Here is a 17,621-nt window from a genome sequence, read left to right on the forward strand (position 1 = left end):
AAAGTGAATAGGCATATATACAAGGCTAGGGGAAACACCATCCTAAAGAGGGAAAAAAGTACCCTGGTGGTCCTAAGTATGTTTACACATCATTACCAAAATATGGTACCAAATTTCCCTTCGGGAGTGATGCAGTGAACAAGAGTTGGCATTCTTGTATAGGGAAGTGCCATGCCCAATGGAATAGATCAATCCACAAAGGTGAGTAAGTCCAAAGCTTTGCAGAAAGCTTCAAACTTCTTACAAGGCAAAGCCTTTGTGAAAAGATTCGTAAGGTTATCTTATATTGGCACATAGGCCAAGCTGATCTCATGCAGAGAGTCTCTCTTAATGATAGTGCACCTCAATGTGGTTAGTACATGCATGGAACACTAGATTCCGTGCAATTGCCAATGCACTCTGATTGTTAGTAAAGATGGTGGTGGAAAATGACTATCCAACAACCAAATTAGCCAAGAGGCATCTGAGCCAAATATGGTCAACCATAGGTGTGAAAGCTGCCTTGTACTCAGCTTCACAACTAGAAGTGCCCATAGTGGGCTGCTTCTTGCTCAACCACGATATACATGAGGTGTCAAGCATGAAGCAAAAAACACTTGTGGATACACGAGTGTCGTAACAATCATCAGCCACTATCTATTTACTATATAATTTAACCTTTGATTGGAATGCCTTTTGACCTCCAATTATGAGCTTTTAGAGTCATTCAATCACTTAAAGCTTGTGTTATAAGGAACTTGATACCATCAGCTACTATTTATGTATTACATGATTTAACCTTTGATTGGAATAACTTTTGACCTCCACTTATGGGCTTTAGACTCAATTCAATCACTTAAAGCTTGTGTTCAAGAGCTGGCAAAAGTGTTTTTTCAGAGTGATTGTGACAGACTAGTGACTAAATCATAACTTTATATGCCTGATTATCTTTGACATTTGAAACCATGATATGCAAAACTGGCTAAACTATTTCTGAATCTTTGATGTTTGAAACAGTGATATGTATAACTGGTGAAGCTATTTTGGTCGTTGTTCTTTAAATGAAGAATAAGATACAAAAGAAAATGTTACTTTGCTGTTCTTGTTGGCTGCACAGATTGGTTCGATTTACTATCATTGTCATTGTTTGATGTAGGCAATCATTTACAATGCATCTTTTACATTTGATGACATCCTGGGCAGTGGTATGTGATGTTTGGTATCTTGAGCCACAAACATTGCAGCCATCTGAGACACCTATTGAGTTTGCTGAAAGGTGATCAATTACATAGCATGGATGCTCATTTTTTATTTGATTAACTTTGTAAAAACCTTTCTAAGTTGCATCCTTTCAATTGGGCTGCAGAGTTCGTGACATGATCGCAAAACGAGCTGGCATTAAGAAAGTTGCATGGGATGGCTATTTGAAGTATTATAGACCAAGTCCTAAGCTAACTGAAAAAAAGTAAGCTTTCTGTAAAGCTTAGCTCTCTGATGTGCTGACTCTGTAAGGTCCATGAAAGCGAGAAAGCTGCTTTGCTTGTGCTTCATATGTGGAGCTATTTTCACTGTCCTTCATTCATTTCTATAAGTGTCTCAAAAATGTACCCCATGTTGGACTTCATACCAGGTGTCACAGTAACAATATGTCTTAGGCCCATCTCCAAACTTAAACAGTTTATTTCATGTAGCCAAGTGTTAGGCTTTATTGATATGCAAAAACAATTGTTCAATTGCATTCGAGTCTTGTAAGTTTAGGTCAATTGAGCAAAAATTTGCACGTAGGGTAAAGAGTTGCTTAGAAGCATTAATGCATTGGACCTGAAATGCTCATCAAGACTAAGCAAACAAGTAGTGATTATCTCCTTACTCAGCCATGGATTTCTCACAGAGAGATTGATGGGCTTGATTTTTCAAAGCATTCAATCCAGAATCTGAGAGAAGGATAGGAGAGAAAACATGGTTGCAGATATTATGAGTTGACAACTGGGAATCTAGAACAGTTTTGTTATATAAAATGATCTTTAAGTTCAAGTTTTGTATGAGCTTGATTCAGAGTTGCTCAGATGCTCTCAGGTGGAGTATGTAGTCGTAATCTACAGACCCTCTGTTTCAATTTGAGGTGACATCACTACTGTGCAATTTGATTAAAACACTTGCTGTGACATGTTGTGTTTCACACTACTGCATGTGCATGCAGCAGATCATATAGTGTATTGTGTCAGCAGAAATATGTTAGACACCTCCCATTTAATAAAATAATCATGTTTGGGACTGTTTTGAGAGCCAGAAAAATGCCAGAAAAAATGTGACATTCATGGCAATTTCCAGGTATCTGGCTAGGTCATTGAGGATGGCTAGTCCGTGTGCTGTGCCCATCTCCACGAGATATCTCTTGTACTTTGTGACTTCCCCTGTGTCTTGGGAGGTCCTCTCCATTTGTAGCTCTGAGACATTTTGCTCTTGTAATATCTCCTCAGATGCATTGAAGAAAGACACTTGGTGGGAGGCTGTCCTCGCATTAAAGTCCCTTGGTAAGATGACATCTCCCTCCCTTGAGAACTCCCAAATATCCTCATCCAAAGCCATGTATGGTGATTGCCCCTTTGGTGGGGTGTATTAGGATGTCATAGGGGAAAAATAACCTATGGCAATGTAAAGAGTGCGCTCCTCACCCTGCACTCTCACCCTCATATAGGTGGCTTGCTCACCCCTGCGAACTATCTAGATCATCTGATGTAGTTCCTCTTTTTGAATAGCACTGCCACTCTTCTCGAGCCTCGTTTCGGCTACTGTGGTCAGTGCATGTCTCCTTCATGTATGCTGACTCCTATCTATAGCTTGTCACTTGTGGGAGTGTAGATGTGTCTCTGAGTAGAATACCATCTCTCCCCCTCTAAATGTTCATCAAGGTGTATAATAATTCCTTGGTGTCTTCTTCTACTTTCTCATGCATTTTCAGCCTTGTCACCTAAATGTGAAGTGCTCTCGCTTTCCATTTTTGTTCTTCCTCCCGTGTGTCATTGATGGTGGCTGTTGTAGATGTATGGGTTGGTTGTTTCCCTTTCTTGGCTACTTGAATCCATTGCTCCGCTTCCTCTACTTGTTTTTGGGTTTTCTTAGGCATCTTTGCCCAAGAAACGGCTGCCTTTGTCATTTCCTCCTCCTCCTTTTGGAGCTGTTGTACTTCCTCTTTGATAGGAGTGATCTCCTTGGCTATGTTGGGTTGAATTTCTCCCTCCTCCAACTTGGGGTTGAATTGTATTTCAGCCAACTGCTTCTTAAGTGATGTAATTTCTTCGTCTCGAGTTTCAATTTTCGGTTCAAGTTTTTTGATCTGATCATTTAGTAGCCTGTTATTGTATTCAGTCCATTGTCTAAATCTTTTTTTGACTTTGTCGATGGCATTCATGATTAACAACTCTACCTAGATCTGTTCCATGTTGCATGGAGAAAGGGCCTGTTTACGGGTGGAAAATATGGGTCAGGGCACTTTAGAGCAAGATGTAGCCTTGGTAATTAGTGTTGAATGGTGATGGAAGGGACTAGGGACAATGCTCGGTAGTGTGTGGGCTAGGTGCAATGGTAGGAGTTGATTGCCTAGAGTGTGGGGATTGACACCTAGGATGATGAGATCGACCACTAGAGGGTTCCCTCCTATGGTGGCATGGGTACGAAGGGGCTTTGGTCGTGTAGGTAAGCCCCATGCCTCGTCTTGAGATGGAGAAGAAATTCTCATTGAGCACAGTGTATGGGCACTAGATAGACCCTGATTTTGTTTCACTCCATAGTGCTGGTGATCTCCTCAGACAACCCTCCTAGTGCTGGTACCTGTCTCGTGACAGACTCATATAGTGTTAGTACTTCCCATCTCATCTTAGTTGGAGCCTCCAGCTCCTATAGCTTTTGCATGAGTCTAGCATGGAGTAAGGTGTCAAAAGCCTTGTGGAAACCTACAAAGTAGTAATATACTCGCCTCTCTTGTGCTCTACTCTCCTCAATGATGGCTTGGAGTGTGAGAATGTGATCAAGTGTAGAATATCCTCTCTTGAACCTCACCTGTCCATGTGCGCGATGTTGTTACTTCTTTGCCCATTTGCTCAGCTCATACTCTAGTATAGATCCATAAAGCTTGGATGGTTGACCATGACCCTGCGATAGTTCATAGGAACCATGGGTCCTCCAACTTTTAGGATTGGTACTATAGTATTAGCTAACCAGTTGGCATGGAAGCCTTCACATAGGTCCTTGTTGAACATGTGGGTTAGAAGGGGCGTAGCACATCTCTGGCATATGAGAGGTGCTCGGCTACTAGTCCATCATGGTCCTGAGCTTGGCCATTTTGGAGTCTATCAATGGCATTGTGAACCATAGCTGCATTGAAGAAGGTGGATAATGTGGGTGTGTCTTCTAATCGCCAAGGCAGAGGGGGCTGTCCAAGTACATGGTATAGTGAGGTGGTATATGTATGCGATGTCATTAGAGAGGTAATGGGTGTATGGGCTTGGGGCTCTTGGAATGCCTTGCCATGCCTCCTTGTTGTCATGCCCTAAGAATAGTTGGTAAAACCCATGCTCTAATTTGGATAGGTATGCCCTCTTGTTTTGCCACACTAGGTGGCAAAATATTGTGTGTGCCAGATGCCCACATGTGTAGGCCCCTCATGCTTCCCCTCGTTGAAGGTGAAGATGCTTTTCATTGCATTCCTTGTCATACTAGTTGTTCTGTGGGACATTCTTGTTCGGATGAATGAGATTGGGATGTGTATGGAGAAAGTATAAGGTAGTTGAGGTGTGGAATGCTCTGGCAAGTTATACTGTGAACTCCTCGAGGCGTATATGTACGTCCATTTTTTATAAGCTTCAATATATATGATCTAAGCAGGCACTCGTTGTCAGTCTAGTGAAGTGGTATCTGGGAAATTGCTGAGGGCCTCTCACTGGGGGGATCACATCATGTGTGCAAGTGATCATTACCAGTGGACATGGGGAGACTGTGAAAGACTGTATGTCGTGGATGAGACATAATGGTCCTAATAGGTAGTCCATTGTGCTCACTCCCTCCTATACGTCTAAATGCATACTTATGTAGGAAGCATGTGAGCATCCGATCCTAGCCATTTAATAAGGATGGCTAATCCATGTGCTTCTTCAAGGCCAAGAGATGGTTTCCATAATCTGTGCACTCGGCTATCTTTGATGTCTGGATGATCCTCATCTCCTTTGGTGCTCTCTCTCTCTTCATGTGGTCCTCACTCTTGAAGAAGGGACATGTATCTATGCTGTGCGAGCATTGAAATCTCTAGCTAGCAGAAGATCTCCCATGCTAGAATAGTGCATGATATCCTTATATAGTGGTAAATGTGGTGATATCTCTCCCTATGGTGCATCCGAGGAGTTTGCACAAAGTAGCATATTGCAATGTATATGTCATGGGGGCGATATGTATAAATCCGGATCCACATGAAGCATGTTTCCTCATCTCTTTTTATGACTTGCACAACGTGCTGTAGCTTCTCCCTGCATAGTACAACTGTCACAAGATTGTGACAACTATTACATTTTTGTTGATTTCTTTATTACATATTTTATTTGGTTTTTCTTTTTGGAAGGATCCCTCTTGAAATCTAAACGCCTGAGTTGCATGGCCAGCATGTGAACCAGACAGGAATGTCTAGTGAGTCAAGATTGGACAGTTAAGGTTCAGTACAAGTCTGGAAGAGACTGATGGCACTGTAGATTGACAAGCCTGGAAGAGACTTGTGAAAGTGTATATGGATAAGTGTGTTGAAGAACTAGCCTAGAAGAGACTAGTTCAAAGTGAAGATGGACAAATCTTCAAGAGATTAGTCCATGTGGGGTCATCAGTGGAAATTCACTTTCAGTTGAGCTACATTGTAAATTTGGATGTAGCCATAGTCAGCAAAATGGTCAGAAGACTAGTGGGGATGCAATGGAAGCCACTCCTAAAATTTAGGGAGTTACTATTTTTGGACCCCAGAATCTGTTCGCGTCATTATCTTCGTTTTTGTACGAGGATTAATCCTCTGGTCTGTACCAAGGTCAAATTCTGAACCGAGGATGGAGAAATTTAGACGAAAGGTTTAGACAGGAAAATTGTTACATATTTGCCATGTGTCACAATTTGGGCATAAATTCCCAAAAGAGAGGAGAGGGCAGCACAGGGGGGGCTCATTTTTGTGAAAGGGAGATGGATTGCTGCAGATGGAGAGCTCTTGAGAGTTGGTCTACCCTGTCTATGATGCACAGAGGGCTGAGCTTGCTTCCTACTCTCTCTCTCTCCCCCTAACAGTATGGTTATGCTGCAGAATCAAGGGCCTTTCTTCTGATTCAGGTACAGCTGTGTGGAATATGCTGATTTTGCATGAGGCAAGAGCCTCCTTTCTTCAGGAACTGGAGCAGTTGTTTGCAGTTCCCAGCAGGGACAGGGGAGGGTGGTAACCTCACCAAGTAAGTGTTTGAAACAGCACTGAATCAGTACTGTTTTTGGACTGTTCAGAGGTTATTTCAGAGCCCAATTGATGTCAGAATCAAGGGGCACTTGGCCCAGATGATGCAGGACAGTGCAGGGAACAATATGAGCTGAGAACAGGTGTCAGAACAGGTCTGAACCAGTAATTACAGTGGGCTGAACAGTACAGGGAACAATATGAGTTGTAAACAGGTTTCAGAACAGGTCTGAATCAGTAAATACAGCAGGTTGAAATGGTCAATTCTGCACTCCAACCAGAAGATTCAGACTTGGGCAGAGTTTCCCCTCCTGGTCAACTTGATTTGGGTTAGTAATTGTACTGTTATGCTGTCAAATTTCACCCAGAATAGGTGAAAGACAGCCCATTGTACTTTCTCTTTTTAAAAATAAAGAAATACTACAAGGGGCGCCTAACTTAGGGGCCGACAGGGTGTATGTGTTGCAACAGGAGCATTCTAGCTTGTATGTCTTCGTGATTCTGTGTCTTTAAGTTCAGGTAAAGTGGGCGACTGTTAAATTGGGTGAAAGCATTTATTTATTTTGGTTGTACACTACCGCCCTTCCCAGTGAACAGGCCGGTTACAACCACCACCCCCCTAGAGCCGTTGGTTCCCTTTCGTGATCAAGTTTGAGGGTGGCAGCCCGACTCCGATCTGCAACCTCTCACCATTGGTACTTGTGCTCGGACTTAGGTATGTATTTGTATCCAAGATGATATCCCTCTCAGTGAAGGTCTCGTGGAATAATTGGGCATTAGTTCTCATGGCTCCATAATAGTTCCACAATGCAACCCTTAGATGTGACTCATAGGCCGTGTTGTCATTGGCACTTTTTTGTGATGATGATATGCCTCTTTGTCTATATGTACTTCCTATATGCCCACCTTGCAAGCCTCCATAATCTGTGGTATGCATTTCGGTCAGTGGTCTACCTGGGCTGGAATGAGGTCATCCTCTACGTAGATTCTCTCCCCTTTGAGAGCCTTCCTTTTAGAGAGGAAGACACATCACAACCCCAAATCAGTAAAATTAACGATAAGGGGCCGCTTGGGTCCTTATCTACTTGCCATACATTTTTCACAATGGATGAGTCCTCCACTCTTAGTTTTCCATATAGGCTTTTGGCATCTAATAGGGGCATGGTTTTCGTGATGTCCCCTTCTTTTTAAGAAGGTCGAGCTGGTTCTTGTAATTGGTGACCTCATGCTTAAGCTCTTCAATCACCTTGTTCCTCTCTTGGAGGCAAGGTTCGATGTCCTCTTTCTAGGATGTGAAGTGTGCTTTGATTTCCTCGTATACCTCATTATTCCATTCTTGCATCTTGGCGAACATCTCCTCCTTGATCTAATGGATAGCTTTGTCAAACATGGCTATTGTAATTTCTTTGATATTCTCCATGTTGTGGTCCTGAATTTTACAAAGGACTTGGAGCGCTTCCATGCCCTTTTGTGTATGGAAATCTTTCGCCTTGCCAACGTTGCTTGAGAATCGAGATGACTGAAATTTTCTCCCTCTTCTCCCCTCTTGTGCGGCTTTCGAATGGTGGGGATACCTTGTTTCTTTTGGGAGATCCCATCCACAGAGAGAGAGAGATGCAGCATTCCGAAAAAAAAAGAGAGAGATGCAGCGGGTATTGATGTGTTAGGCAAGCAACCGGAGACTAGCGGATAGGAGTTGCAACGAGTAGTGACATGTTAGGCTAGCGACGATTCACCATGAGAGAGAGAGAGAGAGGGGCTAGAAACTAGGTGGGGGCCCTTGTACCTCCCCTTCCTAGAAGGTCACCCATCTTGGTATTGCTCATGTTATTGCGTGCTTAACGGGAATTTTCCCATAATTGGACTAGCCATCTAGCCCCCAAAACCTTAAGGTGATGGATGACCTCCAGTCTATCCAATTATGGAAATCTTCCTCCATTTGGCTTAGGATTCAAACCTAGTCTCAATACATTGCCGCTGCATCGATAGTGAGCTAATTTTCTCTAGTAAGTGTGGATTACATTTCCAATACCCCTCCTCAAGCCACACCTTGATTGAGGTCCTAATGCCACCCAAGCTTAGCAACTTGAGCTCTAATACCAAGACATGTAGCTCATTGGACCTTTAGAAGCAAAAATTGCAGATTTCAAGGCTGAATTAACATTTGCTATGCCAAATATGGGCTGTCTACACTATTATTTGGGGATTCGGTTCATCCAAAATCAGCATGGTATCATCATGTCATAGTCACGGTATGTGGATAAGATGTTACATAGGTTTAATATGCAAGATTGCAAACCTATGTGCACTCTTATGGAGCCAAGCTTAAAGTTGTCTATGCATGATGGTGAAGAGATGTTTGATGTTGCAAGTTACAACTAGGCTGTTGGTTGTCTTATTTATCTTTGCAGTACACACCTTGACATTCAGTATTATGCAGTATCTCAGGTGAGCAAGTATATGTATAGTCCACGGACTATATATTGGCAAGTTGTTAAGCGGATCTTCAGATACTTGCAAGGTACTCAGTCACATGTATTATTATTTCCTAGGGGGGAGACTTTGCAATTATAGGGTTATAGTGATGCAGATTGGGCTGGTGATGCAAACACTAGGTAGTCTACTAGTGGATACTTTGTCTTTCTGGACCGTTTATGCATTGCATGGCTAAGCAAGAAACAACCTACAGTGGCTACCTCATCCTGTAAGGCTGAGTACAAGGCAGCCTTCACGGCAATAGTGGAATGTGTATGGTTGTGTAGATTGTTGGCTGATCTACATTTATTATTGGAGGGTCCTACATCCATTCCTTCTGATAGTCAAGAGTGCTGTTGTAGTGGCACGAAATCTTGTGTTTCATGCTCGCACAAAACATATTGAGATGCATTACCATTATGCGAGAGAGAGAGGCTATGCAGGAGAGATCAGCTTGATGTATGTTCCTACACAAGAAAATGTTGCAGACATTTTCACCAAGGCAGTACCTCGTGAGAAGTTTGAGGCTTTTCACAAGTCCTTAAACTTGCTACCCTTTGGTGATTGATCATTCCTGTACTTTACCACATTGGCATTGCAGGGGGATGTTAAGAATTTTCCAATTCTATGGGCAGTGCCCAATGTTTGTCTTAGTTTTTTTTCAGTTCTTAGTGTGAACACAACTAAAGTTATAAGTTGTGCCACCATTCTTAGTGTTAGAGTTAGAGTTAGTTAACTCTAGTTGAGTTAGAGGTAGGTCTATCTTAGACCTATCTTGTATCTTTCATTTTCATTCTTTTAGTTCAGCAAGTATACTCTACTCTTTTGCTTCAGCATGCTCTCATTGTCTCTCTTTTCTCTTCTCCATAGCTGGTTGTCATTTTCCAACATTGGCATGTGGCAAATCATCATCAATACCTTGTTGTTCAGGCGCATATGGTGCAGCAATAGCTCGGAGCTGTCTTTAGCCTGAGTGGGTACACGATTCAACACATGAATTGCACATTGAAGGCCTTCTAACCAAAATTTATGAGGCAGCCCCTTGCTTTTGAGCATACAACGAGTTATCTCCAGATCAACACTGTTTAAGGGGGTTGGAGTGCGACTATGTTGCGACAGAGGGGTTGATGTTCAACATCCCCTCATTCCACACTCTCTTTGAACGGAGTGTGGTGTTAGTCCACACTTGTCTTTGCTTAGTTGCAAAAGGACCTTTCTTGGGTGGGCCCTATGTTATTGTTAGGTGATTGTAGTAGTATAGAAACCTCATGTCGATCATAGCAGGTAGACACATAACTATTGTGTGAAGGAACTTATTGATTTGGCATTGCGTCTTTGGCAGTTGTGCGCTTTCTATTTGTGCCTTTGGCCTCTAATTTTTATAGAGCTTAAGGGGATTAATAATCTTTTATGTAAATTCTGCCAAACACAGTATGAGACTAATGAAAATAGGCCTCACCTACGGCAAGTGTACCAATTCTTTTTTTATAGTGTGATATATCGTGGAGGCCTTGCGCTGTTATCATCCTAGCTAGCACAGTGCTTTGCCGCACAGTTCACTGCTTAAATCTGATGCCACTGGTACTTTTCTACATTGTCATAGGGTAGAACCGACTACCATAAGGTGCTTGGCTCTTAAAGATGTGCACTGAATCTCTCTCTCTCTCTCTCTCTCTCTCTCTCTCTCTCTCTCTCTCTCTCTCTTTTGTGAATAAGTGTATATTAATGTATGGAAATATTTACATCAGGCCTTTAGGTCAACCAAACAGGATGGAAACAACTGTAATGAAGCCATTAGGCTATCAGAACAACCTACTGCATGAGTAACACAAAGAAATCACAGAGAAAGGACAATTGGAGTAGCTCGAACAATAGCTTGCCAGGGAGCAGCAATGCCAAGAAGAACCAGGTCAGCTGACATCATAGAAGAGATTGGCCATATCACTAAACCACGAATACGGGCCACCTGACCATGGATGCCCGATATTGAATAAAAAATAAAGGCATTTCGAGTACGCCAAATATGCCACAGGGTTATCCATCTAAGGAAATAGAAAAGGCATGAATAATCTGAATGCAAAGAAGACATAGATGACATGTTTCCCATAATCCACGAACGAGCTGGTATCCGGTGCTGAGTCATCAAGGACCACATGCGGGAAATAAAACTCCAAATCTGTTGAGCAATAGGGCAAGAGACAGAGAGATGAAGCAATGTCTCATCACATGTGCAGAATACACGACGACCTACAAAGATCTTTTGGGCATGCATTACATTCCTTGTAGGAAGATCCCCCAATAAGGAGTCTCCACATAAACACTTTACCTTGATACGGAAACTTAGACTTCCAAAGCTAGATGAATCTTTCTTGCCATTTCTTTTTACTATCTTGAATATGCCATAATTTATAAACCTTTCCAGTGACCCATCTCTTGGCCTCCACCATCTGATGATATATCTGATTAGTTGACCTCTTTTCGAAATCATCAGGAAGCACAAACATCCAGTCACACCATGGATACAATGGCTATAACACAGGCAAAGGAGAGAACCTCTAAAGTCTGTTGTGTATGGACAACCAAATGTCACTATATCCGCGAGGCACCTGAAAGTATTGACGAATACGCTTGAAAGAATAAAGACGAGGCTGCCTAGGAATAACACCATCAAGGATTGTCTACAACCCCAAACGAGCCATCGGATTAAGCTTGTCTTGTTGTAAATCTTTATCTGGCAAATCCAATAACTTGGAGGAAGCTAGTACTTCTCCTTGCAGCAAATTCTCCTTCTTATGAATATTCGGAGGGCGCCAAACTGCAAAACGTAATATCTCTTGCTAGAATGCAATCAAATGAGAAAGGAGAAAAGATTGGGAGACCTTAATAGGCCTTGTGAAGTTAAGCACATGCCACCGGGAAGCATGAATAACCGTGCTACCATGAGGGATGACAGTTTTTTTTATGAAAAATTTAGCAATATTTGACCAACGATGACTCTGTACACATAGAGCTTGCAAAAGGGATAGCCTCAAAGCAACCATATGCAAGTTAACATCCAACAAAGCTGCACCCCCCATTCTTTTAGGAGTAGTCACATGCTGCCACGAAATCCACACTTGTCCCAACAAACGATTGCCTTTCTTTTTCCACAACATGAATTTGATAGGCTGAACCAATTCCAAAATGGACTTCTTAGTCCAAGGAAGCAATGGTAGAAAAAAGGAAATCATATTGATCATAATGCATTGAGCAACTTAAGTCTGCGACATGTAGAGGCCAGCCTTGAGATTTCCAATATATGAACCTATCATGAATCTAGGAGGCCATCCAATCTAGCAAGACACGGGGAGCTACCTCCATACCAATAGGATATCCCAAGTGTCTGGTTGTATTCTCCTTGAGATCACAATTCCATGCCAGCCCAAGGCCTGCAGATCATTCTCCGTATGGGAGAGTAGAGTTGATTTCCGAGTATTAATATGAAGACCCAATGCCAAAGCAAAAAGATTCCACACCACCATTACCCGATTAACATTAGTGCGATCAGCCTTAAGGAACATAAAATAATTATCTGCCAAAGATTGACCCACAAGTTGGGTACCACTGGGAAGAGACAAGCCAACTATCTCGCCTTGATCAACCAACTTATCTAACAATGAGAGCATTGGGTGAGTGACTAAAGCAAATAGCAAAGGATTGAGAGGGCAGCCTTGTCGAAGAGACCAAGGTAAGGCAATTTCCTCTGTGATCCCTCCATTAAGTGCAATATGAGCCACAACATCGTGACTAATGGTATCAACCAGAGAAATCATGCGAGGACCGAATCCTATTGTAGACACTAATTGCCACAAAAATGACAAGCTAACATGATCAAATGCCTTCTCAATATCAAGTTGAAGCATAACAACCTGCTAGCGTGAAGCTTTGACATAGTCAATTCCCAGTTGAAGATTCAAAATGTTGTGCGTGACATTTAATGAAACCGTATTGACGTGGATGAACCAAGTGCGGAAATACTTTGTGCAATCAGTTGGCAATGATTTTGGAGAAGATTTTATATAAAGACCCATAAGAGAAATGGGTCTCCATTGTTTCAAAGAGGTTGGAGAGGGAACCTTGGGCAACAACCTAATAACAATAATCTTCCAATCTGAAGACATCATATTAGAATTCCACACTTGTTGACATAGGCATGTTAATGGCTCCTTAAGCTTCTCCACATGGGTTGAAAACAACTCATTAGGAAGCCCATCACAGCCAGGACTGTTTCTTCGAGGCAAGTGGAACAAAACTTTTTCCACTTCCATCTTTTGAAATATTAGTCTCCATCGAATCCAATCATTCTGGTTTAACCTAATTACTAACCAACTCGCAAATATATCGGCAAGTAGAGTGAACAGCATTAGAAATAATCTCTTGTGAACCTAACAAAGACCTATAAAAGTCATCAGTCATCCAAATGATGGAAGTAGGATTAGTCACCATAACACCTTGCGCATCCATTAAACACACTATATTTTCCCGGGCATATGTCTGGGATTGACATTTATTAATGTGTAAAGCATCGGCTCTGGCCATCAATTTTGCATATTCCTCTTCTTGAAGAGATTAAACCCTACCTTTCAACCAGTCAGTGCATGTAAGCAAGTCATCATTGGAATCCCCTGACTGACACTGAGACAACGAATGGGCCAATAAAGATTGGGCATGCTGCAATTCAGCTCGGAAAGAGGAAGCATGCTGAATATCATTTTGTCGGGATAATGCTCGTGCATTATCCCTAAAAACAGCCCATGCTTCCATCCCTCTAGATAGGACCCTCAAGCTAAAAGAAGCGATCAATTGTTGAACACATTCCAAAAACTGATTTTGCTGTAGAAAAGATTGGTTAAAACAAAGAGGCAAATGAGCAAGGACAGCCTTAAATGCATGAACAGGTCTGTGGCTCATTTCCAAGACCAAAGGGTAATGATCTAACAAGACATGGTGTTGTTCCACCCACATGTCAATGACTGCAGGAAGAAAAGAATCACTCTGGCAAATGTAGATCCTATCCAGTCTGGCCCAAGTATTTGGATTCTGAAAAGAACAATAAGTATATCCGGGTTGTGATGGATACATCCAGGACCACATGTCTTGTTTCAAAGACACAGCTGCTAGAGCATCCCAAGCCTGTCACTCAGGACCATCCGTGATCGAATGCGGAGAAGTTGCTTGATCCCGAGATACACATGCATCAAAATCACCCATGAAAAAGCCTTGACGAGCCATGGCAAGGCAATGCAAGTTATCCCAAAGCTGATGATGTTTCCGTGGAGTAGGAGCATACACGCCCACCAGCCATAAAACCCCTCCCTCATATAGTATTTCCAGAATCACAAATCGGCCGCGAGAGTCTTGAAAAACCAATGATGGTTGCAGGGAAGATTTAACAATCAACATATCTCCAGATTTATGCGGAGCTCGACCACTAAAAAAGATTGCATAATCCTTGTATACATAAGAAGATCCAGCCAAAGCGTGCTGTTTATGCTCCACAACACAAAAAACATCCCAATTTCCAGCTAACACAACTTTCTACAACCGATAGTGCTTGTTTTCCGAAGAAATACCTTTCACATTCCACAAAGCAATTCTCATGATAAATCACAAATGAGAAAAACTACTAAACCACAACTTTTCCTTTCCCTTTTACATCAATAGCTTTAGCTGCCTGGAATCTCTCCAATTTCACTTCGGAATACATCTACAAGATCTGCCCTCTGCAAACCAACAATCGAAGCATGAGAAGGAAACTTTTGTTGTTGTGAACAGAAAACATCCCGAGGAGGCACAAGCCTCCCATGTGCATCAAAGCGCAAAGCAGAATGAAAAGTCCTTATATCATCCCTTGCCGGTGCACATGAAGATTGAGGTTTTATATAAAACCCCCTACCTTTGCGTTGAAAGGTTTGAGTGATTGGGTGTGGCGGTGGATGGGCAGGAGTTGAACGAGAATCTTGTCTGGCATTATGTCTAACCATTGTGACCCAAGAATCCTCCTAAGGAGACAAATTCTGCCCAACCGCAAGCGAAGCACGCTCCACACCAACTTGGGAAACATCCTTCTTCACATCATCACGACCATGTTGGGGAAGCTAATGAGGATCAGCTTCTGGTTGCTGAAGCATCTGCTGAGGATGGTGTTCTTGCATATCCATGTCAGGATCCATAGAGCACTGCAATACCTCAGGATTTTTGTCACATTCTGAAATGAAATGGCCCAATTGGCCACATCTGAAACAATGTCTAGCAAAAGTACCCCATTTCAACTCTCAAACCACCGTTTGCAACCCTGGAACCTCAAAACGAATTTTGGTCGGGCGAGGTTTCCCTGTGTCCCAAAGCATACATGCCCTGTTCCTATTGTGGGAAGGCATCCAAGGTTCCACTAAAACCTCACGAAGGGTTCTCAAAACCAGAGGGAGGAGTATCCAAAGATGTGTAGGAAAATCAACCACCTCCACCCAAATTGGGCATACTTGCCTTAGCACCTCTTGAAGCTTTGCCATAGGCCTCCTAGGGATCATATGAACTAGCTGCCCATTCCATAAACAAAGGAATGCGTTGCATAATGAGAGCCCGCACTTCCGAGGAATGAAAAAGAACCTCAAAAACCCCCCTCGGTCCATCATAAATCTCTTCAACAAGAGGGGCCTGCATATGCCCTGAAGCGTCATCTTGGCATTGTTCAACACTGACAAGCATGGACTGCAGCCAAGCACAAATTCTGGTGATCAAGGGAGTCCTTCCTGTAAAATAAAATGGCTGCCCTCTCGTGGAAAGTAGCAATCTGTTGTAAAACTAGGTCAGTTCCCATGACTGCAACTACATGATCCCCATCCGGTAAAGAGTTAGCTTTACCCTCATTAGCATGGATATAATCTGACATAAGATGATTGGCAGTGGCCAGCATGAACTGAAGAGACCCATCAGTTTGTGAGCAAGAAACATGAACTTCTGGCTGAGGCAAATTTGGGAGCTTAAGACCGGTTCTTCAATTGGCATCCTACAACATTTGCCCATCTCATCCCCATCCATCAACGGCCCGGGGTCTTCAGCCGACGAATCACCATCTGAGTCCACCAGATCTTTGTCATTCCCATGCCCTATATGGTGATCGAGGAAGGCCATATCGATACCATTTGACACCTGCAGATTCACCATAGCAGAACTAGATGCTGATCACAAACGACCCTGTTCTCTCTCTTACATGCTCTATTCTCAACCCTGTCTGTCTGTCACAGATCTGAACTGAATTTGTCACCCTCTACAGGCCGTTGTGCTTCAGGTTCTCTGGGCAGATCGAGAATCTGCTGTACTGTCTGTACAAGCCTTCTCACAGTCTCTCTCACTCTCTCTCTATCTTACCCGGAAGCAGAACGGGACGCTGCGAATGGACCCTGTGCAGGTCAGATGTCAGATGGGGAGCCACAAACCGCAAGTCAGACGACCTTCAAGCCTGTCAACAGCCACAGGGTCACAGGTGAGCTCGCTGTGCAGAAGACACAGGTACCCAGCACCAGGCGCAGGACAGTTTGGCGACAGGGTGGGCAGTCGAAAGGGTGGGCAATCGAAAGGGGACAGGGCTGCAGCTGGTCCTTTTTCGACCTCTCTCTCAGGCGCAGAGCAGGGCACAGGGCATAACTGGTTGCAGAGCAGGTCGACTGTTTGCAGGGGTGCAGGGTTCGAGCAGGAACGGGCCATTCTCTCTCTTTTTTTTTTTTTTTCGTAATGGAGCCATTCTCTCTCTCTCTCTCTCTCTGTGTCACCCCGACTGGCTGGAGTTGTATGCACCTGTGCTATCCTTGCCTTGGCTGGTGGTCCCATTCTGAAGATAGGCCTTGGATAGGTGATCAGTTAATGTGCCAAGTCACTGACACAAGTGTCATCAATGTTTAGCTTGATAAATTAGAACTAAAGCATTTCATACTGTTTCATGCACTGTTGTGTATTAACTGCTGCTTTGCATTACAGTTTTGGGTGCATCTGGTTTACCGTTCCATGCTTGATATGAATTAACCGCTATTATCTACATGGATTGCAGGCAACAAAAGTTTGCTGAATCTATTCTGCCATATGTAAATGCAATGTGAGTCATCAGTATTATCTACTTCCTCCTTTTGGTCTAACGTATATGCAACAGAAAATGAAGGTCTGGGTAACTGGGCTTGGTATCTGATGTCTCTCTTCTCAAAGCCTCTGTTTAGTATACATCACATTTGTGCAACCTTCCCCTTGTGCTTCAAGATAATACATTGGGCTATTAAAAAGCAGCAGTATCAGCATGAGCAAATTTTACAGGAGTTAGGGCATTTAAATATGGGCCACTAAAGTCTTGTTTTAAAGCAGCAGTAAGGTCCTTAAACCTTGACAATGCTTCTTGTTATTTAGTTTCTTGATCATTCATTTTCTGGTCTCAACGGGGTTGTTTTACTGTTTTTTCTGTGCCAAAATGATGTATCTTGTTTGTTTGCCACAGCCATGCACTGAACATCATGAATATTTGAAACTTGTTAACCATCTGGTCTAACCAAATAGAGCAGAAAGTTTTTAAAGGTCAGCCTTACCAGTCAAAAGTTGGAAAAGGGTATTTTTGTTTGCATTTGTCTCGGAGGCACCCCGCCTAGGGCTTTGCGCCTGATAAGCCACTTGTTTT

At 42.8% G+C, this 17,621-nt stretch overlaps 1 protein-coding gene across 1 annotated transcript in view; it reads left to right on the forward strand.

The window, feature by feature from the left end:
• GPAT9 (glycerol-3-phosphate acyltransferase 9) overlaps window positions 1-17,385 on the forward strand; it is a 94,950-nt gene extending 77,565 nt beyond the window's left edge. Inside the window, exons 12-14 of the mRNA XM_087663066.1 lie at window positions 1,136-1,255; window positions 1,346-1,444; window positions 17,010-17,385. Of these exons, the coding sequence (XP_087519192.1) occupies window positions 1,136-1,255; window positions 1,346-1,444; window positions 17,010-17,058 (268 nt within the window). The 3' untranslated portion in view covers window positions 17,059-17,385. The remainder of the gene's footprint in view (window positions 1-1,135; window positions 1,256-1,345; window positions 1,445-17,009) is intronic.
• The last annotated feature ends 236 nt before the right edge of the window (window positions 17,386-17,621 follow it).

The sequence above is a fragment of the Lygodium microphyllum genome, chromosome 22 (genome assembly GCF_053477565.2).
Source record: "Lygodium microphyllum isolate KBCC chromosome 22, Lygodium_microphyllum_v1.1.10, whole genome shotgun sequence".
Lineage (NCBI taxonomy): Eukaryota > Viridiplantae > Streptophyta > Polypodiopsida > Schizaeales > Lygodiaceae > Lygodium > Lygodium microphyllum.